Raw genomic sequence first — 27696 nt, 5'->3', positions numbered from 1 at the left:
CCTTGCTCTCACCAACCTCTTGAGTCACCAGAAATCGAGCAATTTGTGTAACGTTAAGCCGCCTCTCCTAAGTCAGATTTCGATCAATCTCAACAACCAAAATCTAACCTACCATCACCAAAAGACTCACTGACATCCCCTCTTCAAAAGTTGTAATAGTCTAGACTGACTTTTCTCTCTGTTGGCCATTGAATTGGAAAGTATATTATGGATAGTAAATGAAATATAAGCTTTGGGTGGGAAAGTGATATTTTGAAACGTTTTGGTTAGAAAAGTGTCATGAAGGCTAACCTAGGGTAGGAAAAAGTCGTTTACTCTTCATAATTTTCTACTCCACTTCACATTGTGTAGCCTAGGATTCTCAAGTGTTAGTGTGGAGAGGAGTTAAATATAAGATCCAATTTACACATGTCAATGGATTATTCAAATACAAGAGTTATAATCATTTCAAGCCCTTAACGTCAAATTCAATCAGCTTCTCCTAATTTATTGCCCATGCATTAATTCGGTAGTTTGCATTGAAATGCAGACACTGATGGCAGTGCCATGGTTTTTCAAGCATTCACATTTCAAAGACGCCCAAGAGCTGTCAAAAGTTAAAAGACTGGTCAGAATTTTGAAGTGGGCCACCATGTTTCACATTACATTTACGTCTAAAATCTGTTGGAATATGTAATATAGTATCATGGTAACCATGTTCGCACATGCTCAAGTCAATGTACAGTTGTACACTGCGCTCAGAGTCATAAAGTTCCGTTCCAATGGGGCAAAGCAAACACAAAACAATGGGCCATCTATATATAGTTGACTGGTTTTTAAGTTAATATTTTTTATACGGTAAAATTAAGATTAAGGGGTAATGTTATGACCATATTTTTTTTCACAAACTTCTCTTATAATTTTGATATGATAGCTGAGTTGGTGTTATCACGTCAAAATGATTTTGACGTGAAAAAAAAAAAACAGTCACTCCTTATAAAAGAATATTTGTTTTTCATATAAAGAATGATCGTTCCTTATGAAGGAATAACCAAGGGAATGACTGTTCATAAATAAGGAACAATCATTTTTAATGATCATTTATAATAAAAAATAGTCATATGGAATGACTGTTCCTTAAGGAACAATCATTTCTTCTTAAAGAATAGTTATTTCTTATGAAGGAACGACTACTCCTTCATAAAGAAAGACCATTCATTTTTAGTAGTGTTTTTGATGTCTTAGGTGTAATAGGAGTTGATGTGACAATGTCAATCTACTGTGACAGTTATGATTATAAGAGAAGATTGTGAATTGAGTTGTAAAAGTAATATTTTTCCTTAGAAATGAATAGTTACATACTTTTCCTACTCTCACAGGCTTTCCAAATGAGCCCACAAAAATTGAAGTGAGAAAACTTGAAACTAGTGAATTTCACATGATAATAACGGAAATCATGAGATTAATTTATTTATATGATGCTGTATTTTAACGTTTAAACCATATTAAACAAGTAGAAGAAGCTTCCAAAGCCAAGAAGCACGCACGAAAGTTCCCACGATAGTGAAAGATTTGGTTTGGATTGTTAATCCAATTTGACATTGATTTGAAAAGAAAAGAATTACAGCCAACCAATCATAAGGTTTGTGGAAATAAAATATCACAAATTATGCTATTCAAATCATCTAAAGTACATTACAGATATTCTTTCTCGCCATTAATTATGACCCACACAATAAATCATCTATAGAAGTTACAGAAAATGGAACCTGTGATTAAAGAGGATGTCTTTCTTCAAAAATAAAGCTCACTGCCATGAAACATCAAACCCTGCGTACAAGAGAAGATATATACAATAAGTGAAAGAAAAATCACCATCCTTCTCTTTCCATGAAGAAAAACGAATTAAAGAACTTTATATGATAACTGATTAACAAGATATCTCTTTGACCGAGAGCAGTTATGATTATAAGCATGACTAGAAGAGAGAGTAAAATGGTAATTAGAAAATTACTGCTGGAATTCTATATTGATGGAATTAGCGGTGGAAGAGGAGTTGGTTATGGCGGCAAAGGCCGTCTGCGATAAAAGAATGGTGGTGCCAGAACTAGAAGGTGTAGAGGCAGATTGAAGAGCATATTCAACAATCTTGATTTGGATGGTGAGGCCAAGTAAACAAGTGTTAGGCTCCGTGGCGCTTATGCATCTTACCAAGTATTGTCTCCCACATGATGCACCATTGTCCCATATTCCATCTCCGGCTGCTCCAAACAAATTGCTTGATGGAAACTGGGTTTGGTCGTCTCCATAACACGTTGTAGCTGTATATGTATGTATCAAAGTTAAATTAGCAAGAAGGCAAAAGGTGTTGAATTTTATGAAATGCGTTATGTAATATGTATATACTTACGTATATATGGGGGAGTATACCAGGCAGCCGTTCCAACATCCGCATAAGAGATATAAGTAAAAAGCTGTAACGATAAAATCAGGAGGATGGCGATAAAGAATGGCTGTGTCCTCAACATTTTTGCAACAACAAGAGATTTCAAAGAATAAGCTCTCTTTTGCCAATTATCTCCATATTCAGGAGACAATTTTTTTCGTCCCTATAGTTTCCGTTCTCTCATATTAGTCCTTCTCATTTCAATTTACTATTGTTTTAGTCATTTGACTTAATAATAGGTTAGTTGACTATTAAATTTACACAGAGATGATAAAAATGCTCTCTTTGATTTTCATTTCAATGTAAATGTAATAGTCAACTAACATTTTATTAAGTAAAGAGATTAAAACTTAGTAATTTGGAACAAGGACCAAAGTTAAAATATTTGAAATAATTGGACTAAAAGGAAAAAACTGAAACCACCGGGGCGAAGACTTACTATTCAGAGTCAACACTTAACGTAGAGTTTTAAAAGTTGTTTAAATTTGTTTTTTTTCTTTTTTAAAAGAAGAGACGGCTTGACAAGTCAATAAGCCAAGTAGCCAACTCAAAACGCGGGTTGAGCCGCGAGAAATCAATTATCGGAGAACGGTATTTTCCCACGTTTGGCCAAACGACATTTTCTCACCCTTTAAGTTTTAAAATGATTATTTTTCATCATTCGTTAGGTTTTGTTATGTTTTTCATTAATATTTTATTGAAAAGATAAAAAAACTCTTAAATATTTGATTTTATAAAATTTTTATTATTTTTTAATTAACCAAAAAGTTAAAAAATAAAAAATAATTAACCCCACCTAAAAAGTTAGAAGTAATGCTATAAAATTATTTAAAGTTAAAAGACCTTAATATTTATTTATTTATTGATAATGTCATCAATATCTCATCACTATTATTCAATAATCTACTAAATTTATAATATTTTTTATTTTTACTAATTAACATAGAAAATCAATATTCGTAATTAATTAAATAAATAAAAGAAAAAATGTATCTTTACACATAAACTAATGAATAATTGAGTAAGACTTTGACTTAACTAAATTTTAATTTATAATAAACTATTTAATGGTATTTTCATCTTTTCAATCAAATATTAACAGAACCTGATGAATAGTGTGAAAGTGTTATTTTGAAACTTGACGGATGGGAAAGAGTCGTTTGGCCAAACCTTGGGTGGAAAAATGCCGTTCTCCCTATTGACAGTTGATTTCTCGCGGCTCAACTGGCCAAACCTTGGGTGGGAAAATGTCGCTCTCCCATATCGTTATCTTAATATCACCTTCAATGCTGAACCGTAGAGGGTGCAAGTTGTAACCTCCTATCTTTCAATGTTTTTCGGGCGATAAAAAAAACCGATTTGATGTCAACCACATATATTTGCAGTGGATGAGCCAACATATAGGGAAGAGATTAGATTAAAGAGCTGGTTCCTTTGAAAATTCAAAAATCAAAACCATATATAATGGGGGTATCTTTGTCACTAACGTGGACTGCTGACCCAATCATTAATATTCTGCGCCTAATTACAAAAAACAACTGGACACAATTCCTCCTCAGAAGAGTTGCTATTACACCTAACTGGAAGGAATTGATTTCTGTGGTGTTGTTTGTAGTTTCTACTTTCTACCGCTACTGGAAGTCTGGAACTTAGCTTGACAAAGAGCAACTTTCTGATTAAAAGGTGGCGTCTAGGTGTAGAAATCCAATGAATTTTAATATAGGTAATAAATCTCACCATTAAAACAAAAGCACCTTTACTGATTTCTATCTCTAAATTTTTTTCAAATCGTAGATGAGCTACTTTAGTTGCAGTTAGGTTCTCAAATAAAATTTAGTAATTCAAAGAAGCTAACGTGACAACTGATAATAAGGCACGTATTCCTTTTCAGCTAAAATCCGTACCCATCCTCAATTGAGTTGACTTGGGCCAAGTTTACTAATAATTTTCTATCCATCCGTCACACAATGACAACACACTTGCAGGCATGTCAACAGTTTCTGCCATAAAAAAAACATATATGTATGAAAAAGACTATGGCTATGGCTCTGGCTTATAAACAGATTCAGGGTCGTTAATACTACTACTGGAAGTCCGGCCAATAATAAAAGTCTTAATATCTGATTGTCAACTCAGATGCCCACAACAACCTGCATATGCCTAGTAATAAACAATATATTCGGCCGTTAATGAAATGTCTATTTTTCTTTCTTCTTTCTTATGAATAAACAAATACAACTCAAGTAACTACTTCATACAAGAAAAAGATGGCATTTTTTTGGGCCCCTCAGATAGCAAATCTGAAAAATGGTAACCTTGTTCACAAACAGCCAGGCAAATAGTCCGTCCAGCATATATTCGAAGACAAGCAGCGTAGCAGTAATTGAATGTTTGCTAAAACAACCAAGTAGATAACACAGAAGAGAAATTATTTCCACAACTTCCGCAATGACATGTTTTTCTCAGTCTCCTTCTTCATCACCTTGGCAACTGCCATCTCAAAATCTTCCTGTGTTACATGTACCCTCCTCTCCCTTAGGGCAAACATCCCAGCTTCAGTGCACACCGCCTGAATAAACAGAGAAAACAGTGGATAAAACAAGCTATATATAAACATTCTTTGACATTTCAGTTTTATAATTATCAGACCGAGTACTCAATAAGTGACAGTATTTATTTGAGTTTATTTGTTATTAAAGCAGTGCTTGTGTTTTGAGTAATAGTGGTGAAGCTATAGTGCAAAATTCTCTAGACACAAACAAGTTGCAATTTGCTAGATGTCAATATCATAAGAAGCATGAAGCACCAGCATATGCAGCTGCAGCAACCAACATCCAAAATAATCAATTAATGATAATAAAACTAGGCATCCATCTCACTCATCAGTCAGCCATATGGCCTTCAATTGGGTGAGTCAGACACATTCACACAACACCAGAAGTTGTTAAATAAACCTTGTAGCCTGGTTTGGAATTTCTCCTCACTTAAATATTGCATAAGCCACTCCAACCATAATCAATATCCAGTAGCCTGGTTGTGTATGGGTTTATATGCAGACATGGACTGGGTCCATATGCATCATGACTCTACTAAGAATTTCGTGGAGCCAATATGTATTGAAGTGGTAGCAGCAAAATCAACTAGAGGGGATTGTTTACAACTATAGGTAAGTAACCAAACTCACCATGAAGATAATAAATGATACCTACACAAATTTTTAGTATTACAAAATTGTTTTGATAGAATGTTACATCTACGAGTCAGTCAACTAGTTCTAAAAGTTTTGATTAGTCAATAAAATGACCCGCCAACTGCAAACTGAAAAGTATGAGTTCACATCTTCAATCTTAAATGAACAAGATAGTCTTCAAATGCCAATGTCACTTTTGAGTTTAATTTATCTTTCAAAGGGATTTATGAGAAAATAAAGATGTTAGTAACAATTTGGCGCATAAATGGAAAGCATTGATGATTTTAAAAATTCCAAGATTCAGTCTTGCAGAAGTACTAAGGTTTTTTTNCGTTATCTTAATATCACCTTCAATGCTGAACCGTAGAGGGTGCAAGTTGTAACCTCTGATCTTTCAATGTTTTTCGGGCGATAAAAAAAACCGATTTGATGTCAACCACATATATTTGCAGTGGATGAGCCAACATATGGGGACGAGATTAGATTAAAGAGCTGGTTCCTTTGAAAATTCAAAAATCAAAACCATATATAATGGGGGTATCTTTGTCACTCACGTGGACTGCTGACCCAATCATTAATATTCTGCGCCTAATTACAAAAAACAACTGGACACAATTCCTCCTCAGAAGAGTTGCTATTACACCTAACTGGAAGGAATTGATTTCTGTGGTGTTGTTTGTAGTTTCTACTTTCTACCGCTACTGGAAGTCTGGAACTTAGCTTGACAAAGAGCAACTTTCTGATTAAAAGGTGGCGTCTAGGTGTAGAAATCCAATGAATTTTAATATAGGTAATAAATCTCACCATTAAAACAAAAGCACCTTTACTGATTTCTATCTCTAAATTTTTTTCAAATCGTAGATGAGCTACTTTAGTTGCAGTTAGGTTCTCAAATAAAATTTAGTAATTCAAAGAAGCTAACGTGACAACTGATAATAAGGCACGTATTCCTTTTCAGCTAAAATCCGTACCCATCCTCAATTGAGTTGACTTGGGCCAAGTTTACTAATAATTTTCTATCCATCCGTCACACAATGACAACACACTTGCAGGCATGTCAACAGTTTCTGCCATAAAAAAAACATATATGTATGAAAAAGACTATGGCTATGGCTCTGGCTTATAAACAGATTCAGGGTCGTTAATACTACTACTGGAAGTCCGGCCAATAATAAAAGTCTTAATATCTGATTGTCAACTCAGATGCCCACAACAACCTGCATATGCCTAGTAATAAACAATATATTCGGCCGTTAATGAAATGTCTATTTTTCTTTCTTCTTTCTTATGAATAAACAAATACAACTCAAGTAACTACTTCATACAAGAAAAAGATGGCATTTTTTTGGGCCCCTCAGATAGCAAATCTGAAAAATGGTAACCTTGTTCACAAACAGCCAGGCAAATAGTCCGTCCAGCATATATTCGAAGACAAGCAGCGTAGCAGTAATTGAATGTTTGCTAAAACAACCAAGTAGATAACACAGAAGAGAAATTATTTCCACAACTTCCGCAATGACATGTTTTTCTCAGTCTCCTTCTTCATCACCTTGGCAACTGCCATCTCAAAATCTTCCTGTGTTACATGTACCCTCCTCTCCCTTAGGGCAAACATCCCAGCTTCAGTGCACACCGCCTGAATAAACAGAGAAAACAGTGGATAAAACAAGCTATATATAAACATTCTTTGACATTTCAGTTTTATAATTATCAGACCGAGTACTCAATAAGTGACAGTATTTATTTGAGTTTATTTGTTATTAAAGCAGTGCTTGTGTTTTGAGTAATAGTGGTGAAGCTATAGTGCAAAATTCTCTAGACACAAACAAGTTGCAATTTGCTAGATGTCAATATCATAAGAAGCAGGAAGCACCAGCATATGCAGCTGCAGCAACCAACATCCAAAATAATCAATTAATGATAATAAAACTAGGCATCCATCTCACTCATCAGTCAGCCATATGGCCTTCAATTGGGTGAGTCAGACACATTCACACAACACCAGAAGTTGTTAAATAAACCTTGTAGCCTGGTTTGGAATTTCTCCTCACTTAAATATTGCATAAGCCACTCCAACCATAATCAATATCCAGTAGCCTGGTTGTGTATGGGTTTATATGCAGACATGGACTGGGTCCATATGCATCAAGACTCTACTAAGAATTTCGTGGAGCCAATATGTATTGAAGTGGTAGCAGCAAAATCAACTAGAGGGGATTGTTTACAACTATAGGTAAGTAACCAAACTCACCATGAAGATAATAAATGATACCTACACAAATTTTTAGTATTACAAAATTGTTTTGATAGAACGTTACATCTACGAGTCAGTCAACTAGTTCTAAAAGTTTTGATTAGTCAATAAAATGACCCGCCAACTGCAAACTGAAAAGTATGAGTTCACATCTTCAATCTTAAATGAACAAGATAGTCTTCAAATGCCAATGTCACTTTTGAGTTTAATTTATCTTTCAAAGGGATTTATGAGAAAATAAAGATGTTAGTAACAATTTGGCGCATAAATGGAAAGCATTGATGATTTTAAAAATTCCAAGATTCAGTCTTGCAGAAGTACTAAGGTTTTTTTTTTTTAAAAAAAAAAAAAAAACATTTGTTTATCAACAAACCATGGAAATTTGAGTTAAAGAGAAAATTAAAGATATCAATAACAAGGCAAAGACAAAGAAATCAATCATACCTTTAGCTCCGCACCAGATGCACCATTCATCTTCTCGGCAATCTTCTTCAAATCAATCCCACGCATCAAATTCATTCTTCTTGAATGAATTTTCAGGATATCTAGACGAGACTGCATATAACGGAATACAAACATAAGCAAACACATGACATCAAGCATATCAGACACAGAAAACTGCTCAGAGAAACAATACCTAAAGGAAAATTGCAAAGATAATGTTACTTTCAATAAAATTACCTTAGATGACCAAAAATACACAATAAAATAACAATATTGACATGGGTATTTTAGAACAAAAGCACATCTTTTTTGTCTTGTGTTTGCAAATAACTTAATCTACTCAAATTCTAGAAAACATTAAATTCTCAGCTTTCTGAGGAATTTATCACAAGTAACCAGATTTTCTCAATCTTTCTGACTTCTGCAAACTTGTGATTATTAAATTGTCTCCATCTCCCCCATCAATCCCCATATTCCACAATGTAAAAAGGTAATTTTCTCTCAAGTATTTTTTATCATAACAAATGTTGGCATATGTATCTTGTACAAGAACACGTTAAAAAAAAATTATTTATGGGGACAAAAACATACATTCCTTCTCATGCAAATATTCATATAGAAACATATTCAATAAAAATTCACCTTCATACGTGGAATTTAGAGGGATGAAATAAAAGAGAGACTTATTTTTGAAAAATGTAAATGCATATTATGGTGATGGTGGCATGTACCTCTTCGTTAGGATTTGGAAATTCAATCTTCCTGTCAATTCGTCCTGGCCTAAGGAGAGCTTGATCAAGAATATCAATCCGATTTGTGGCCATCAGAACCTGTTTAAAAAGTTTAATGTTAACGTACATAGTAAACAAATAATAGCAAATACTGTGCCCTGTTCTTTCCCTAGTTGACTACATTTGCTTACTGAACTGAAACACGGTACCTTGATCTTGTTTGACGCTTCAAATCCATCAAGCTGGTTGAGAAGCTCCAGCATAGTCCTTTGCACCTCACTGTCACCATTGCCACTTCCAGATTCCATTCGAGCAGACCCAATGCTGTCTATTTCGTCCATAAAAATGATTGACGGAGCATGTTCCCTGTTGAAAAATAAGCGAGTAGTCACACTAACAAGATAAGAAACCATAAGGAAAACAAGAAAAGTGCAGCACATCAATCAGCAGAAAATTACTCACCCCTACTTCAACATGGAGGAAAACATTTACGGAATAATTCCAGATAACAATTAGAAAGATTAAAAAAAGAATTACACTTCTCAAAAAACAAGCCATACATGCTTCACTCATGTGCCACTAACAATCACATAATGAAGGGAAGCAAAAGTATAAAATACACAAAAGTTACAATAGTGCATTAACCTAAGAAGAAGAATCCGTCAAAGCATGAAACAGTGGGGAGAAATGAAACAAACCTTGCCATGACAAAGAGTTCTCTAACCATTCTAGAGCCTTCTCCAATATATTTCTGAACCAATTCTGAACCAGAAACCCTGATGAAAGTACAATCAGTATGATGAGCCACAGCTCTAGCCAACAGTGTTTTTCCAGTACCAGGTGGTCCATATAGCAAGACACCCTGTTACGTAAGAGACGCCAGAGAGAGACTGAGTTTTTGAAAGTAATATATCTCCACCCAATCAACAAGATGAACAAATAGGCGCAACATAACAGCACAAACTAACCTTTGGTTGAGCTATTCCAAGGCTCTCAAACAATTCAGGATGTTTGATAGGAAGCTCAATGACCTGCAAAGGTGATAAGCCACAAACAGAGAGAAAAAAAAAACCATCAAACAAAAAGATTAATAATGAAGGACCCAAGTAAAATCAAAATCCTCTGTATGCAACTAACTGTAAATCCATAGAGAAAAAATGTGCAGTGAACCCACCTCCTTTATCTCCTTAATTTGTTGATCAAGACCACCAATCATGTCATATGTAGAATCTGGAACTTTTTCAACTTTCATGAGGTTGACCAGTGGATCTACTTTGCTTGGCAAGATCAAATGAAGAACATAGCTGTCATTACGAAGTGCTACTCTTGTTGACGGTGTGATCTTGGTAATATCAATGTTTTTGTCAATATCAACAACATATTTCCCCTCTGGATGGACCTGGGAGAAAAGAAAAAATGTAGATACAAATTTATTTTAGGAATTTTATTGTTTTCAATTATCTGCAAAGTATCATGGGAAGCTATGATCAGCTAAAACCATTAATTTCATATAACAATATCAAAAACATATTTCCCCTCTGGATGGACCTGGGAGAAAAGAAAAAATGTAGATACAAATTTATTATAGGAATTTTATTGTTTTCAATGATCTGCAAAGTATCATGGGAAGCTATGATCAGCTAAAACCATTAATTTCATATAACAATAAATGCAATCTATCACCCATTGTTGCCCATATTAAAAGTACCTAGCTCATCAATCGGTAAAACATCGCATAGCTCAACTATTAACTGAAGAAATAGTGAAAATATGTAACACGTGCATGAACAAACTTTAACACAAATAATGTGATAGCTGGGTGGACGAATGGGACATATTCAGGCATTTATCGATATAGAAAAACCATTCAGTGCTTAGAGTAGTGAGAGATATCAGCTCTATGTGGAAGTACCGCGTCTTATTTAATTATTACAAAAATTTCTCTTGGTACATGTTTATCCATACTAGAACTTTCAGTTCGCGTACATGATATCAGCTAAACAATAAACCCCGAACTAACTCCACAAATCACAAGTAGATCTACCTGAGTCATGATTAAGAACCCAGATTCAAAGAGACCGAATATAATTTATTATCATGATCTTAAATGTCAACAAAAAGATATAATTCCAAAAAAAATCTCATCATCCAGCACATTTTAGATTTTTACCTAAAAAGTAAGACTAAGTTAAAAAGAGAGACCAAAAAAGAAATAAATAAATATATGCAAACCCAAGCCAGCATTAAAATAACAGGCAATTAAACAAAAGAAACCACAAACAACAAAATTTCAAAATTTTGAACCTTTGTATACTTATAACGGTAAAAGCTATAAGAGGTGAGGCATCTGACCTTAACAAGAACCTTATTTTTGCCCATCACTTTGACCACTTCGCCAACATACGATCCAGGCTCCTGAAGCAGCTGTAATTCTTCTCTAAGCATCCTAACTGTTGATTTGACATAATTCGAAGAATGTCATAAACTAATCTGCAAGTCTCAACCCACTACTAACTAAAACAAAACGTTTATGTCAATTAAAAATCAATCTTAATAACTATCTTATCCCATCACAAATTTCATAGTCATTGATAATCCACTACAGGATAACACCATAAAAAACCATACAGAAATCGTAAGACAAACCCTAGGAAAAAAAGGTTAAAAATTAAAATAAAATCCAATACATGGTAAAAATTAGGGTTAGGGTTGAGGTACGGAACCTCTTGAATTGAGTTCGTTACGCTGGGCTTCAAGGCGATTGAGATTGTGGGTTTTTTGACGGACTTGGAGCTGTAGTTCGTGGATATGTTGGAGATAGTATTGCCTGAGTCCCTCTCCTTGTTTCAATGCCCCTCTAGCTGAGCATGCCTCCTCCGCCACCAACGATTCCGGCTGCTTAGTTTCGATTCCTACAGCGGCCATTGCAATCGAGTTCGAATCTAATTTCTTTGGGATCAAGTTTTCTGTTTGGTTTGGGAACCGAGATTATGCCTCTGCCTGTCGACTGCGATTTGTGCTTATACCCAACTGTTGGGCTAAGGCGGTTTAACACTAAATTGGTGGACCGTAGCGAGCCCATGGGCTTCGTTAGTGGCCTGTAAAAAGGAGCCCGCTCGTTAGAGATTATTAAAAGCCGTGTATTTTTTAATCCTAAATTTTGTGTAATCTTATATTTGTTAACATATAAATGAAACAATTTTATACAAAATATTTTCAAAGAATGTAAAAAAACAATGAAAAAATGGAGGTGGTGTTTGTTTTTTTATTTTTTTTATTGTTTGATTATAAGCAGTTGTTTATTTTCATATATTGTAAACATATTAAAACTAATATTTTGATGCATATGTTCTTGTGAAGTTAATTTTATATTTTTACATGTTTTAAGTGATTTTAAATAATCAAATTATGAAAATCAAACAAAATAAAGATATGTAAAAATTAATGATAACTATGTTATTCATACTTTACATAGTATTTAAAAGTTTATTATAACAAAAAATAAATTAAAAACAACTAAATTAATTAAATTATAGAAGGAGTTGACTTGAATTTGGTCCCGTAATTGTTGAACACTTGATCATATGTTACAAACAAATTGCTTGCATTTGATAGTCGAGTTTGATTTGTGTGGCTATGATACATTAAAGAACAATATAGACACACATAATTAATGTAAATTCAAGTTTTGATAAAAATGAAAATATATAAATTCGATAAGGGTATAGTTGACAAAAGAATTATTATTAGTTTAGATGTTTTAGTATTCAATAAAAACCAAGTTTTTTTGGTTTTATATGATAACCAGATAAAAATTAAAAAACAAACAAACCTAAAATGTCCGAATCAAGTAAAGTTAGACTCATTTAATCTTCAGAGCAAAAAACAAACAGGGTCGGAATGTTATTCAGTGGAATGCTCATTCCATTTCCTCACCCATTCGGTTGGAGCAAATACACTCTCAAAACCTTATAAGCGTTGTGAGCTATATCAGTATATTGGAAACTATAGAGTACAAAAAAACATCAATATAAAATAATGTCACGGACACCAAAGTTTTACACTGAAATTTTACACTGAATGACGTGTCACTTGAGTAGACGCAACCACATAGCACATTAACAAATATTCCGTGAATGAACGGTCATCCATCAAATATGGACGAGCGTCCATAATTATTGGACGATCGTTCATTTTAAACGGACTCCCGTCCATGAGAAAATAATAATGAACTCATATTCATGTTATATGAACGGGCATTCACTTAGAATGAATGTCCATCTATAGTTTAAATTAAAAAAAATTTAAAACAAAAATAATAGACTCTCATCTATAATATATGGACGGACGTCCCTATTAGGGGGAAAAAAAAAAAAAAAACTAATGCATTGTCACCAACTGAAACAAAAATCATTTCTCTTTTACTTCTAATGGTTTATCACCTATCATGAAGTGCATCAATATTAAGGTCTTCTTTTAATGATTCCTTGAAATGAACCTTTTTTTAGCTTTTCATGTAAGCAATTGTGCTTGAGAATGTTTTCGCAGTTATCTAAAGTTGAACGTGAAGTTGACCCAAGCTGCAAGTTGAAAGAGCCTAATGAAGGTGCATCTGAAAATTTTGTTAAAGGGCAGAGTTCGGAGAGTGAGAATAGAGTTTATACCTTTTTAGCTGGAGGTTGTACATAATTTCCTGTCAGGGGATTGATTTTTGAGCCAATCTATGCTTCCACTGATAATTATCTAGAGGAAAGCATTCACAATACTTTGGAATCTAGCGATAGAGTTGCAAGGAGAGCTTCATATTGGTCAATTAGAGGACATGGCAATCCTGCTGTGCCTGAGACACTGATATATAAGTTGGTTAGTGATATGTGTGCTATTTCTGAAATCAATATACAACCTTTCCACGACATCTACACCTGAAGTTTCAGCCAGTGAAGCTTCATCATCGGCAGGCAGACACTTTGACGCCGTTCCACCACACTTCTTTGATTTTCTCGGGGTAGGAGCCACATGAAGTTAAGAAGGAATGAAAAGCTACAAAAAAAGGTTCATTTCAAGGAATAACAAAAGGATCAAAACCTTCCACACCCCACGCTGGATTTACAGCCTGTACCTTTCCAGTTAGTCCATAAGGATTGGACACCCATATTCCAGGACCATACAATCCTGTTACATGAAATGCGCCAAACCCAAAACAAGCTACTCCGAAGAAAAATAAATGAATTCCAAAGATCTTAGGCAAATCCAAAGAAGGTTTTCCTGTATGTTCATCACCAAATATTTCTAGATCCCAATACACCCAATGCCAAATAGCTGCCAAGAATCATCAAAAGAAGACCTTAATATTGATGCACTTCATGATAGGTGATAAACCATTAGAGGTAAAAGAGAAATGATTTTTGTTTCAATTGGTGAAAGTGCATTAGTTGTTTTTTTTATTTTTATTTTTTTCCTAATAAGGACGCTCATCCATATATTATGGATGGGCGTCCATTATTTTTGTTTTAATTTTTTTTAAATTTAAATTATAGACGGATATCAATTTTAGGTGAACGCTTGTCCATATAATATAGATGTGAATCTATTATTATTTTTTTATGGACAGGAGTCCGTTTAAAATAAACGATCGTTCAATAATCATGGACGATGGACGAGCGTCCATTCATGAAATATTTGTTAATATGTTACGTGATTGCGTCTACTCAGGTGACACATCGTTTGGTACAAAATTTCGATGTAAAACTTGGTGTCCGTGACATTATTGATCAATATAATTAGGGGGGTTTAAATGAAAATTTCTTTAATTATTCAGAATTTAAAATGAAAAGAAAAGGAAAAGTCCGCGTGTATAAGATGACATCCAGCAGAAGCGTTTTTCTTGTAACTCATGTTACCGACCCAGCTCTGTTTTCTTTGTATAGCAAAATTGGTTATAGTTTTCTCGTACTTTTTTTACCCCCTGAACCATTAAACAGTTCAATTTCTCTCAGAGCCTAGGCCCTAGGTTTAGGAGGCGTAGATTTATGCAAATTACCCCAATACCACCCGCTATATCCATTTCTGTAAATCCAATTTTTTTTCAATATCATTTTCTCATCTCAATTTAAAACCATTTTAATTGAATATTGATTATTTTAAAGGGATGGATAAGAAAAAGGTTGCCGTTCCGCTTGTATGCCACGGCCATTCTAGGCCCGTAGTGGATCTGTTTTACAGTCCTATTACTCCCGATGGATTTTTCCTCATCAGTGCTAGCAAGGGTACGCATCTCTTCATTTTCTTTTTTCTTTTTTTTTTTTCCTGTTAATTTATTATAATGTCAGTATAAATTTGTAATTGCTTGTGATCGTTGATGATTTTGAATACTAATTTATGGTAATGTCAGTGTAAGTTCGTAATTTCTTGTGATCGTTGATTGATTTTGGAATTCTAAATGTCAGTATAAGTTTGTAATTACTTGTGATCGTTGATTGATTTTGGAATTCTAAATGTCAGTATATTTGTAATTGCTTGTGATCGTTGATTGATTTGGAATCCTAGGATGATTTGGTGTTAGTGTTGGATTGATTTAATCCATAGTTATAAGTGCAATGAGATGCTGAATTGGAAAAGGAGATTGTATAATCGACTCTGTAATACAAATATGCTGACATGAGCTTGTTGGAATGATAATTAATTTTATTTGTAGCAAATCTAATAAAATTTTCAATTGCTGAATCTGATCGTTGTACTTGTGTAATTCAGATTCTACTCCCATGCTCAGAAATGGAGAGACTGGAGATTGGATAGGGACGTTTGAAGGTCACAAGGGTGCGGTGTGGAGTTGCTGCCTGGATACCAATGCTATGCGTGCTGCATCTGGTTCTGCCGATTTTAGTGCGTATGTAATTGACCCCTCTTTTCTCGTAAGAGTAACTTTAAAATTCTTGTCTTCGCATGTATCTGAAACTTGCTTATAGGACTTTCTCATCTAATTCTTTATAACCTGATACCTTTTGATGATTCTTACGGTATGAGAGGTCAGATAAGTTGAAATTTTTTTAGAAATGGCATGTTTTTTCAAACACGTTGAGTGTTGAGTATTTAGTGTATTTTGGATGTATCTGTAATTGATGGTGAGCCAGAGATAGAGATAGAGACATCATTTTCTTGGTGTTAATTCCATACAGTTAATACGTTGATAAGTTTTTTTTGGTACTTGATAGTGAGGTGTTTAATTATAGATAAATAGGTTCACATGAAATTTGCACTAAAATTATGTGTGCAGGAAAGTATGGGATGCATTAACTGGAGACGAGTTGCACTCATTTGAGCACAAGCACATCGTTCGAGCTTGTGCTTTTTCCGAGGTAATTTTTTTTTTCTATTTTATTTTTATTTTATATGACATAAGATTATTCTGAAAGCCTTTAGTCGTTTCTATTTGTTGGAGTCAATTTGGACCATATGTTTCTAGCTTGAAGCTAAGCTCAAGTTCATGAAGATGTATGTGCTGAATTGTTGTGTTATGGTTAATTTTTTTTCCCTTTATGATTAGTGTTAATCTAATCATTTCAGTTGGTCTGTGAATGTAGTATCTTCACTGTCTGTTGTGGTAGTTCTATGTATCTTAATCATTTTGGGGATTTTGGTGGATTAGTATTTATGAACACATAATTAGGCTCATGATGCATCACATTTGATGTTTTCTTCAAACTGTACACAGGATACTCATCTTCTATTGACTGGAGGAGTGGAGAAAATCCTTCGTATTTTTGATTTGAATCGTCCAGATGCACCTCCAAGAGAAGTGGATAGATCTCCTGGTTCAGTCAGAACTGTTGCATGGCTCCATAGTGATCAGACAATGTTAAGCTCTTGCTCTGACATGGGCGGTGTCAGGTATGCCTATTTCTCCTGCATCATGTTTAATGCCATTTTGATGTGATACTTACGTTGTTACATGGAAAGTAATTTTGTTTGATATCTTGGGTTTTTTTTTTTTTTTTTGATTCCTTTCAATAACTGTAATGTGATAGTTTATCATGAAAATTCTGGGTGCTTTTCTAAGTATATACTAATGCAAGTTGTAGATAGAATAAGCTAAAGACATAGGTCCACTTACGAAGCTGCATTGCATTTGCAGAGGTTTGGGGATCAAATCTTAGAAAATGAGGGTTAAATTTGAGGTCGTAGGGGATTTTAGTATTCTTTTGGCTTAAGGAAAAAGAGATTTAAAAAAAATGTTAATTTCTTCATATATTCTGCAGATGTTTGATTACTTCTTGTTACTTGATAGAAAAATTCTTGGGCTAGCTATTCAATTATATTATATTTTAATATTTTATACATGTTTTCTCCTAAAGTTAAAGTTGAAAATAGTTCTTGAAATTTTTTCTAATCAGTACTAAAATTATTAGTGGTTGTACAGGTTATGGGATGTAAGAAGTGGTAAGATAGTTCAAACACTCGAGACCAAGTCATCTGTGACCAGTGCTGAAGTGAGTCAAGATGGTCGGTATATCACAACTGCTGATGGGTCAACAGTTAAATTCTGGGATGCAAACCAGTAAGTTTTAGGCCAGATTGATTATTTTTCTTTACCCAGGTTTCCACCTTGTTCTGTCTAAGATTATTAATTTCTTTCCCCAGTTTTGGGCTTGTGAAGAGCTACAACATGCCATGCACAATAGAATCAGCTTCATTGGAACCAAAGTATGGGAATAAGTTCATTGCTGGGGGAGAAGATATGTGGATTCGTGTTTTTGATTTCCACACTGGTGATGAGATAGGTATGTACTTCAACATGAACTCAATCTATTAAAATAAAACTTAAATGATTTGTTTCTCATGTGATCTTTTTAATTGACAATATGAGTTTGGGTGGTTCGTGCTACATTCTGTCTATTGAATGTAGTATCTCAAAATAACTTTTAGGCCTCGTTATTTCTGTAGTTATTAATTTTTGTCTGGGTACAGCATGCAATAAAGGCCACCATGGTCCTGTACACTGTGTGCGCTTCTCACCGGGAGGGGAATCATATGCCTCAGGATCAGAGGATGGAACCATTAGAATATGGCAGACAGGCCCTTTGACTCATGATAATACTGAAGCTGTACCAGCAAATGGTTCAGTTGGAAAGGTTAAGGTAACTGCAGAAGAGGTTTCGCGCAAGATTGAAGGTTTCCATATTGCAGATGAGGGGAAGACTAAAGAGAAAGAAGAAGCAGGAAATGAGTGATAAGGCCAATCACATTTCTCATCATTTTGTTTCGCATAATGTTCAGATCTCTTAGATATTATATATAGAGACTAAACCAGAATTTTTTCATAGTTTCTTGTTAATGATGCATTAAATAGATATAGTCTGGACCAAATGTCGTGTACAAGTTCTGCTTGCCTCTGAAATTGAATTATGGACCTTTTAATTTTGCATGTTTAGACTTATAAGCACTGTGTACAGTGGAATGCAGCAAGGATCTCTACGGGTATACTTCAATCAGGAACTATCTCCAACTGAAGTTGTTAACATTTTAACAGTTAGCCTGACAAAATTGAGATGCTTTGAAGTATTATTATATTTCTAGTTTCTTCCCGTCCATTTTGAGGATCCCTGAATGATTCTATAGCATATTGGCTTGGTTAGTTTTATTGCCGTAATTTGACTTCATTTAATTCATTATTTGATGATTTTTAGAATAGTATTTTGAAAAAAAAAAAAAAGCAAAATTGAGTTATTTTTATGAGAAATGTAATTATTAATGTTTTGTGAAATGAATAAAATAGAATAAGATTTTGAGAATATTTAATCAAATGCATTTTTAATTTTTTAGGATATAATAGTATAATAGGATAGTGATATAATATTGAAACAAAGGGGCAATTTGAAAAAACTTTGCATCAATGAAATGGGATTAGAAAAATGATACTTTACTTCAACTTTTTGTGTAAACTGAGATTATCTTTTCAGAATCTGGAAGTTGTAAGGCGTTTATAAAAGTTTTAATATTGGTCTTAAGATTTAATAGGAAAAACTTTAAAAACTAAATTTACATATACATGGGTGGAGTTGTTGGAATTCAATATCATTATTATTCATTAGTGCAGTCAAGAACTAATGATACACATCTCCATGTTGCGCTAAAAATCACTAAGAAAGATTGAGAACCAACGTCACAGCTAAATTTTGAGGACTTGGCCAAGCTCTGTTTTTTTTTTAATTGAAGGGTATTAAAGTCTTTTTAATTTTTGGTTTAACTTTAAATCACCATTAGTTGAAGTTTATAGCTCATCTTAATTAATAATCACTCTTATTAAAAACGTAATTTAATTTGTTTCAATAGTAATAAAGTTTGCATTGATAATTTTGATGGGATTATAAATTTAAAATAATTGTATCGCATTGAATTGGAATTACACATAAAAGCAACTTGAATTGATCAATGATTCTATTTCTTGATTTTAAAGAATAATCATAAATAATCATAATGCATTAGCCAACGTGTCGTCTATGTGAATATTATTTTATAATGAGAAAAATAAAATAAATAAAAGGATATGACATGGTGATGGAGGGGTGAACTTGGTTTTTTGGTAAAGAAAAATGGGAAAAATAAAAAAAAAGGAGAGTACCATGAAGGTAAATATATAAGCATCCAAGGGCTTTTAATTTGTAAGAAAAGAAGAAGAAGGGCTAATTATGTAAATACAAAAAAAGCAAAGCTGAATAAACAAGTAACCCCTCAAGACTTTTGTTGGTTGAATTGCAATCATCTGTGTGTCGAGTGCCTCCTTCTCGTTCTCGTTGTCTACCATCTCTGTGTCTGAATTTGCAAAAAAAATTCCATTTTGGCGGGAAAGATGTCTGGAAAAGGGGCAAAAGGTTTGATTATGGGAAAGGCCTCCGCCAGTAACAAAGATAAGGACAAGAAGAAACCAATCTCTCGCTCCTCCCGAGCCGGCCTTCAGGTTCTTTTAGATCTCTCTCTATATTTGCGTTTTTCTCCTCTACATTCCGCTTTTAATTTTCACCCATTTTATGTTCCTTATTAATTTCATTGTTTCATTAAAGAATTGTCAATTTTATGTTCTAAACGACATTCTTTTCTTGCATATTAGGTTTTCTTTTTTAATATTACAGTTTTGTTTTTGTTATATTTTGGTGGCCTAGAGTAAATTCTCATCAGAACATGAGGTGAAATTGAACAAGTTAGATAAAACATGTATTCTGAGATGAGTGAGTTATTAATTTTAGCTTGAATCCTTGTGCTTTGAAGTTTATGGTAGATATGTTGAATTATTGGGTGAGTGATTGAGAGAAAGGCTATAGATGATTATGGTGCTTAATTCGTAAGCTATTGGTTCTGAAACTTGATGTGTCTTGAACCAAAATGTAATTTAAAGTATGTCACAGGTGATTGTTCAGGTTGGTTTTAAGTCAGTCTCATTATTCCTGTAGTCCTAGATTGTGCAACTGAAGAATATGATGCCTGGTAATTTTTTAATGGGTTATTATCAAATGCCTACTCTGAGGTATCAGGTTTTCTCAAGTACCTCACAAATGTATCAGAAATCCTCAAAACCCTCCCCTCACATTTCAACTTTCCTCAGAATCATCCCTTGGGCACCGTTTACTCACAGTTTAGTCTAACTGAAAATGTCAAAAGCCGATAATGGCCTTAACCAGCTCTACCTCATTTTTTTTTCAATATCCTTAATAATTAAATAAACAGAAAATAAAATACAAACCCAAAACAATTAATTAATTAACAAATTAATTCCCATTTGTTGATGAAAGTTTATAGTTTTGATAAACTATCTAATACGTAGTGAATATATTAAATCTTTCTATAATTAAACTTATTCATGTACTGTAACTTCGGCTAACATTTTTAAATAATATATAATATATTTGCAAATCAAAATTTGCAACTTCTCATTCCAACTCAAGTTACAAATTTGCAGTGCATTTATCACAAGAAAATTTGTAATTTGCAGTACCTTTATCACAAGAACAAATTTACCAACATAACACAACAGATATTCTTCTTCAAATTAAATTAAAAACAATTGAAAATAATATCACATATAATTCTTAAAAAATAACAAAAAACCCAAAAATACATCTTCTTCACCACCGACCAACCGTCAACAACCAAATAATCAAACAACAAAAGTTCAATTTCATTGCCACATCCACCACCATCAATAGCCAAAAATAATAGAAATATCAGAACCCCCACTATAGACAATAGGATTTTAAAAGAAATCAAGAATCAAATAAAAATCGAGAATCATCACCCTGTTGCGTTTTCCGTCACTATAAACCATTGAATCAATATGGCCGCAGTTTTTCTCCATATGAAACCCAATAAATAGAGTCACCAGCATGACCATTCAAATCATTGAAGGAAGAAAAAAATAAAAGGCTCATCTGACTTAGGAGATGGAGAAAATCATTGAATATATTTGAAGAGATTTTTTCCTTACATAGACAGAGAAGAATGTGTTTAGAGAGAAAGAGGCCGAGAGGGAGAAAAAGAAAACAACGAAATGCTTTATACCTTGAATTAGGTTTTTGTCACTTGTGAGTGTATAAGTTAGGTTGAAATAATGCATGTACCCCTGTTCGGTAATGTTTGACTGTAAGAAAATGGTGGAAAAGGGAGGCAATGGAAGAAAGCTGAAATGTGAGGTAAGGTTTTCGGAGATTTCTGATATGGGAAGCACTTGAGAAAACATGATACCTCAAGGGAGGTACCTGATAATATCCCTTTATTAATTTGATACATATAAATGTTCATGTAATATGTTGACTATAAATGCAGCTGTCTGTTATATTTGATGAACTACTACTTCTTCACCAAGTTTTATTTGGTCATAACGTCTAGTAAATATAGATGAGAGAGCAACATTTTGGCCACCCAATAAGATTCTTTAGATCTAATGCCTCCTTTACCTGGTTCAGTGATTTGGGGATTAATTATATAGAGTCCACTATCTCGTCTATGTTAGCAATAGGTTGGTGAAACTAGCTAGTTATTGGAGGTGGTATTAAAATAGCACATTACAAGTTATTACTGTATGTGACTTCAAGTTTTGAGGACCTGATGTAGGGATCTTTTCTTATTATTGGATTTTTAACTTTTAGATGTCATTTTCACATGATACAAGGACTTTTTATGGGGGAAATTCATATGAAATTGATCCCACTAACCGGAAAGGGCGAATGATAGCTTCATTCTTTTTATCATTTTATTGATATTATTGAAAGACGTATTTAGTGTTCTGGATCCTGTTTAAGATTCTCTGAATACTGTTGCGATTAATGTTACTTGACACCGGGTATTGCATGCTCTGTTTTCTTTATTAAAAAAAAAAAAAAGAATTGGGTCCTTACTGAATAGTTTGTGTGATATTTAACATGCAGTTCCCTGTGGGTCGGATACACCGTCTTTTGAAGTCAAGGACTACTGCACATGGGAGAGTTGGAGCTACTGCTGCTGTGTATTCAGCTGCTATTTTGGAGTATTTGACTGCAGAGGTGTTGGAGTTGGCTGGAAATGCAAGCAAAGATCTCAAGGTGAAACGTATAACTCCCAGGCATTTGCAGCTTGCAATCCGTGGTGATGAGGAACTTGATACCTTGATCAAAGGGACCATTGCTGGTGGGGGTGTCATCCCTCACATCCATAAATCACTCATCAACAAGTCAACCAAGGACTAGTTTCAAATGGATTATGGCTGCATATATTTGTCAGTCTCAACTCAAAATGTGGGAACAGCCGAACAGATTCCTCATCCTCTGATTAAATTTATGGATTTTTCACTCCAGCTGTTAAGTGGGATCATACATTTATCTGTTTTATTCTTATGCTTGATCTTTGGTTGCTGAACCTGGTATTCTGTTTATGACATATGTTGTGGATAATGACATTCTCTAACAAGTTTAATATTTCTATGGTACAGAAAGGTTGTCATGAATAGTCACATGCCCTTGTGCCAGTTTTGTTTGTAGTGCCATCATTGTGCATATTGCCTATTGTCAGTTGAGTACAGGTTTTCTTCATTATTTGACGTGATAATGAAATGAATCTGATGGAGTACAGATTCACAGATATGGATATGTAAGATTTAACTGCATGATTTCATGGATTCACTGCCCAGTGATGATTCCCATGTTGATGAATTGTTACATCTTAGCTTATGCCCTTTATCAGTCGGAGTCGTCTTAATCTGCAATAATTTGTCGTGAAGTATGTTTGTGGGGTATTGCCGTATTGGGACTAAGGTGCAAGCACATAAGGAGGGTGTTTAAAGTGATTTCAAGTCTATTTTAAAGCATTTGAAATTAAATTCCACACTGAAAGAATTGCATAATTTCCCTTTTGGCAATAGCTCAGCAGTCTTACTGGAAATTGTTACAGTTGTGCTAAGTTGTTTCGGTGTTCTCATTTCGTATTGAGAAATGAGAACCAATGACTCCTTAAGTAAACCTTATTATAGTAAAGCTTTTATATAAAAATTGTTAATTATTTAAATAGAAAAATATCAAAAGTGTTTTATAACCAAAGACGGCTTTAATATATAAGAAGAGGTAAAGGCAAATTTATAAAATATTTGGCTATTTTTAGAATTTTAGCACTTTAATTAACTGATTGAAATAAAATAATTTATTTTAAATTCTGTAAGTATCTTGAGAACCAATGACTTAATATTCTTTTTGTCTCTATCAACGAGTTACTTACATGTTGCTTATATAACCCATAAGTGACCAAACCATTCACTCTCAAGCCGTCATGCGCCAGACAGCATCTAAAGCTGTCTGCACTCTGCGGAGATAGCCACACCACTCAAGCTTTCGATTATATTGCTTTAAATCCTTGAAGGTGGACGAAGGCTTTTATTCAAACACCGTGGAAACGAAATACAGGGTTGCAAATTATAGGGATACATTGCACGCTTCTAGTTCAAGGATATATCAGCCCATAAATTAGTCTCTTTGAACTGTTACGGGTCACATGGCTATGGAAGAGGCCATAAATATTTAAGGCCGCAACACCACTACCATTGAGAGTTTTGCTTCCCCTCAATATCGTATGAGACTAAAGACAGAAGACGACCCATTGCTTCCTGCGGTTTGACTGTCCATTTTCTCGGAGTCGGACTAAAAAGCTCTTCCACATTTCAGGCCAAGTAACTCCCTGCCTGCCTATGCTTCCTTATTAAAAAGACCATGGCAAGAAAAGAAGAATAGAACGTGTTGGAACTAATATTGTTGTTTGAGCTATCTATGAATGAACATGTGTTGAAGACAAAACCAACTTGAGCAGAAAATTCAGATTAGTAACACCGCAACTAGATTTAAACCAAACTCTACCAATTCTTCGTTTATAAGAATAGCTAGATCTACAATAAACTGGTCTCATAAAATACACATGAATCAATATATTGCCAAATTCTTAAGCCATGACTAATCCAGCAGCAAATACCAATCAGGTCTCTCAATAGGACAATCTGCAATAACCAAAACCCTAAAATAATTGAATCCCATACAGCCAGCCACAGATTAAGCAACAACCACCCACATCCCCACATGGATAGCAAAAATGAATCCCAACATCCTAACAAGAAAGAAGAAAAGTTCTCCATTCACAGAGGCAGCTCCAAGTTCTTGAATTAAAAGTTTGATACTTTAGGAACTTCTACTGGAAAATTGTGGATTTCATCCATCCATGGGCTCTTCTCCTTTGCTGGGTTTATGGTCCTCAAAGCCTTCCACACCGCACTGTTACACTTGAACCCTGAACCAAATGCTATTTGCCATGTTCTATCACCCTTCCTTATCCTTCCCTTGGCTTCTGAATAAGCCAATTCGTACCAAAGAGAACTACTCGAGGTGTTGCCAAACCGATAAAGTGTCATTCTTGATGGTTCCATGTGCCAATCAGATAGCTGCAAGTTCTTCTCCAATTCATCCAATACAGCTCTTCCTCCAGCATGAATGCAGAAGTGCTCAAAAGCCAGTTTGAAATCCGGAATGTAAGGCTTGACTTTCATCTTGAAAAGTTTCTTTCCAACTAATGTAGCTAAGAACAGCAGTTGTTCAGACATTGGCAGAACAAGAGGCCCTAATGTGGTGATGTTAGTCTTCAAAGCATCACCTGCAACAGCCATCAGATCTCTCGACAAACTAACACCAATCTTCCCTTCAGAGTCTTCTTCTTGAGTAACACAGGCAAAACATTTATCATCGGCACCCTTGTGGGTACGGACAGTGTGCACCAATCTGTATTTCGATCTTCTTCTGTCAGAGTATCTATTTGAAAGCAAGATTGCAGCACCACCCATTCGAAACAAACAATTCGATACAAGCTTTGACCGATCATTACCAAAATACCAATTCAATGTGATGTTCTCCATGCTGATAACCAATGCATAAGAGTTGGGATGGACCTTAAGAAGATTTTTTGCAAGATCGATTGAAATCAAGCCCGCACTACAGCCCATCCCTCCCAAATTGTAGCTAACTATATTCCCTCGAAGCTTGTAATGGTTTATAACCATGGCAGACAGAGATGGAGTTGGATTGAACAAGCTACAATTCACAATCAAGATACCGATGTCTTTGGGTTTCACAGAAGTTTTAGCAAAAAGCTCATCAATTGCACCAAACATCACAGCCTCAGCTTCTTTTCTAGCTTCTTTCATTGATGGGTTTGGAGGGATGTTAAGGACAGCCTCTGGAAGGTAAGTAGAATCACCAAGTCCAGATCTTTCAAGGATCTTGTGCTGAAACTGGAGATTCTCCTCTGTAAACGTACCAGTCATCCGGGATTGATCCATGAAAATCTTTTTTGTGCATTTCCGAGATTCTTCAGGCTTGTAGCAGGATAAGTTTACAAGGTAAACAGGGCGAGGGCGAGTGAGAAAGTAGAGTGTTGAAAGGAATACAAGCAGAGTAGAGCATATAATAACAAAGATAAGATTATATTGTAGATGCTCCCAAAGATCATAAAGGTCTTGGAGAGAAAATGTGGAGACTTGTGCAGCAATTAGGACTACTAGAGGTGAAAGGAAGAGGTACATTCCATGAGTAATCAGGTAGTGGTACCCAAGTTTCACATATTTTAGCTTAATAGACTTCTTGAAATCAGGGAGTTTTCGAGTTGATGATGGGGGATTTAACGGCGTATTTAGATTTGGCTCAGACATTTTCCCTGCAACAAATACAGTTTATCAAGTTCAGATCAGATGCCGATAAAGATCATAATAACTGTAAATTTGAAGCAAATGACATGGACTACAATAAACCAAATAAGAATGTCAAAAGCAGTTCTGGAAAAGCATAACTTGTGTAACCTTTTCACGTTGGATTTAGATCTGAAACGTACTTTTTTCTATTTTCCCTTTTTATGAGGATTTACTTTTCCCCCTCTTTTCAAAATATGAAACATGTAATGTGAACAGAATACTCTGCTAATGGAAATATGCAAGAAATTAACTTTAAGGAAACCCAGGCCTGGAAAATCTGAAATGTGAACAAATAAAAATTCCAAGTCCTTCACAATCAAGTACACACATTGTTCCAGAAAAACTAAATTATTCTTTATTCCCAATTCAATAGCCATGAAAATCCACTGTTACCATTTGTAGATGAAAATGAGATAAAATTACACAAGCTCAGGTGAGAAATTCATAATCAGTCAAAATTACGGTGCTAAACCAGACCAGCATTCACATAAAAGGATTACGTGCATAAACTTAAAATGCAACAATAGTCTTAAAATGACGAAAACATACCTTCGAGGTGGCAGATGGCTTCAATCCCGACAGAAAATCCAAAGAGAGACACTTGAAATTTGAAAAGAAAAAATGAAGGCTAAAAGAGGGGAAAAAGTAAAGCCATAATATAATAGAGGAGACCGTTTAAGAAGCTGATAAGCTTACTACAGAGAGACAGAGGGCGGCGCCGTATTGTTTTGATTCTTTTGAATGTTTGACTTCAGTTTAATTGAGTCTTTGTCGGATTATCAAACGGTTGCGGTGGCTTATGCAGTTGGATACAACTATATAACGTTACAACCACCACTCTCCAATTATCTGTAACGTTTTCATTGACTTACAAAGGCCAGGTAACTTTTTTTTTTTTTAAATATTTTTTTCTAGAAAAACTTTTATATTTGCCAGCAAAAAAGCCAAAAACAACTCATACAATTACTCCTTTTTAAGAGTTTTGCAAAGAACAAATAATCCCACCTTAAACATTTCTATAAATTTGGCACAAACATCAACAATTATAAACTATTCTTACAGCGTAAATGAGGTTAATATAACTACCTCCAACTCCAAGTAGACGTGGTAGGAATTTTTAAACATATTACTCAAGAGTTTATGAGTTTGAACTTCGAAGAATATATTAATATGAATAGTTATCGGAGATCTTATTCGATCGATAGTTCTAGAATCTCCGAGGATATGCTAAGAGGGGGTCACGGAATTCTTATTCGACTGATAATTTTAAGGTCTTGATGGATTAGTTAAGGTGTGTGTAAACCAGTCTGGACACTCTTATTATGAAAAATAAAAAAAGAAAGATAATACATCTTTAATTGTTATTTAAAAATTCCTACGATAATATGGAATTAACTAAGATATATGATGAAA

At 34.4% G+C, this 27696-nt stretch overlaps 5 protein-coding genes across 6 annotated transcripts; 2 read left to right on the top strand and 3 right to left on the bottom strand.

Annotated features, from left to right (window-relative positions):
* Nucleotides 1-1531: 1531 nt before the first annotated feature.
* On the bottom strand, nucleotides 1532-2543 carry LOC116114137 (EG45-like domain containing protein). 2 transcript variants are annotated; one of them, XM_031400298.1, is made up of 3 exons: nucleotides 2390-2543; nucleotides 2191-2300; nucleotides 1532-1809 (listed from the first exon to the last, which is right to left on the bottom strand). In XM_031400298.1, exons 1-3 carry the CDS (start codon nucleotides 2505-2507, stop codon nucleotides 1774-1776), a joined length of 264 nt encoding a protein of 87 aa, XP_031256158.1. In that variant the 5' UTR covers nucleotides 2508-2543; the 3' UTR covers nucleotides 1532-1773. The 2 variants fall into 2 exon arrangements, with proteins under 2 accessions (XP_031256158.1, XP_031256152.1); XM_031400292.1 differs by having other exon boundaries at nucleotides 1551-1809; nucleotides 1994-2300.
* Nucleotides 2544-6868: 4325 nt separating this feature from the next.
* LOC116114086 (26S proteasome regulatory subunit 8 homolog A) lies at nucleotides 6869-12059 on the bottom strand. The gene is made up of 9 exons (XM_031400240.1): nucleotides 11768-12059; nucleotides 11397-11494; nucleotides 10219-10443; nucleotides 10013-10075; nucleotides 9743-9906; nucleotides 9254-9410; nucleotides 9045-9143; nucleotides 8314-8424; nucleotides 6869-7251 (listed from the first exon to the last, which is right to left on the bottom strand). The coding sequence occupies exons 1-9, from the start codon at nucleotides 11967-11969 to the stop codon at nucleotides 7111-7113; spliced, it is 1260 nt and encodes a 419-aa protein (XP_031256100.1). The 5' UTR covers nucleotides 11970-12059; the 3' UTR covers nucleotides 6869-7110.
* Nucleotides 12060-14926: 2867 nt separating this feature from the next.
* Nucleotides 14927-18580, top strand: LOC116114091 (serine-threonine kinase receptor-associated protein-like). The gene is made up of 7 exons (XM_031400247.1): nucleotides 14927-15310; nucleotides 15795-15930; nucleotides 16318-16399; nucleotides 16756-16931; nucleotides 17461-17598; nucleotides 17682-17821; nucleotides 18009-18580. The coding sequence occupies exons 1-7, from the start codon at nucleotides 15193-15195 to the stop codon at nucleotides 18269-18271; spliced, it is 1053 nt and encodes a 350-aa protein (XP_031256107.1). The 5' UTR covers nucleotides 14927-15192; the 3' UTR covers nucleotides 18272-18580.
* Nucleotides 18581-19793: 1213 nt separating this feature from the next.
* On the top strand, nucleotides 19794-23021 carry LOC116114131 (probable histone H2A variant 3). The gene is made up of 2 exons (XM_031400288.1): nucleotides 19794-19998; nucleotides 22460-23021. The coding sequence occupies exons 1-2, from the start codon at nucleotides 19891-19893 to the stop codon at nucleotides 22754-22756; spliced, it is 405 nt and encodes a 134-aa protein (XP_031256148.1). The 5' UTR covers nucleotides 19794-19890; the 3' UTR covers nucleotides 22757-23021.
* Nucleotides 23022-23903: 882 nt separating this feature from the next.
* LOC116114125 (3-ketoacyl-CoA synthase 11) lies at nucleotides 23904-27038 on the bottom strand. The gene is made up of 2 exons (XM_031400281.1): nucleotides 26833-27038; nucleotides 23904-26249 (listed from the first exon to the last, which is right to left on the bottom strand). The coding sequence occupies exon 2, from the start codon at nucleotides 26242-26244 to the stop codon at nucleotides 24709-24711; it is 1536 nt and encodes a 511-aa protein (XP_031256141.1). The 5' UTR covers nucleotides 26245-26249; nucleotides 26833-27038; the 3' UTR covers nucleotides 23904-24708.
* Nucleotides 27039-27696: the final 658 nt, after the last annotated feature.

The sequence above is a fragment of the Pistacia vera genome, unplaced genomic scaffold (genome assembly GCF_008641045.1).
Source record: "Pistacia vera cultivar Batoury unplaced genomic scaffold, PisVer_v2 Contig1212, whole genome shotgun sequence".
In the NCBI taxonomy this organism is placed as follows: Eukaryota; Viridiplantae; Streptophyta; class Magnoliopsida; order Sapindales; family Anacardiaceae; genus Pistacia; species Pistacia vera.
This window is presented reverse-complemented; position numbering and strand designations above follow the sequence as displayed.

Excerpts from the sequence above, each read along its gene's own strand:
- LOC116114137 (XM_031400292.1), bottom strand. The coding sequence starts at position 2,507 with ATGTTGAGGACACAGCCATTCTTTATCGCCATCCTCCTGATTTTATCG. Across the intron at positions 2,301-2,389 it reads GTATACTCCCCCATATATAC|CTACAACGTGTTATGGAGAC; the intron begins GTAAGTATATAC and ends ATACATATACAG.
- LOC116114091 (XM_031400247.1), top strand. The coding sequence starts at position 15,193 with ATGGATAAGAAAAAGGTTGCCGTTCCGCTTGTATGCCACGGCCATTCT. Across the intron at positions 15,311-15,794 it reads CCTCATCAGTGCTAGCAAGG|ATTCTACTCCCATGCTCAGA; the intron begins GTACGCATCTCT and ends TGTGTAATTCAG. Across the intron at positions 15,931-16,317 it reads GGTTCTGCCGATTTTAGTGC|GAAAGTATGGGATGCATTAA; the intron begins GTATGTAATTGA and ends TTATGTGTGCAG.
- LOC116114125 (XM_031400281.1), bottom strand. The coding sequence starts at position 26,244 with ATGTCTGAGCCAAATCTAAATACGCCGTTAAATCCCCCATCATCAACT.
- LOC116114086 (XM_031400240.1), bottom strand. The coding sequence starts at position 11,969 with ATGGCCGCTGTAGGAATCGAAACTAAGCAGCCGGAATCGTTGGTGGCG. Across the intron at positions 10,076-10,218 it reads AAATTAAGGAGATAAAGGAG|GTCATTGAGCTTCCTATCAA; the intron begins GTGGGTTCACTG and ends TCACCTTTGCAG. Across the intron at positions 9,907-10,012 it reads TTGGAATAGCTCAACCAAAG|GGTGTCTTGCTATATGGACC; the intron begins GTTAGTTTGTGC and ends CTTACGTAACAG.
- LOC116114131 (XM_031400288.1), top strand. The coding sequence starts at position 19,891 with ATGTCTGGAAAAGGGGCAAAAGGTTTGATTATGGGAAAGGCCTCCGCC. Across the intron at positions 19,999-22,459 it reads CCTCCCGAGCCGGCCTTCAG|TTCCCTGTGGGTCGGATACA; the intron begins GTTCTTTTAGAT and ends TTTAACATGCAG.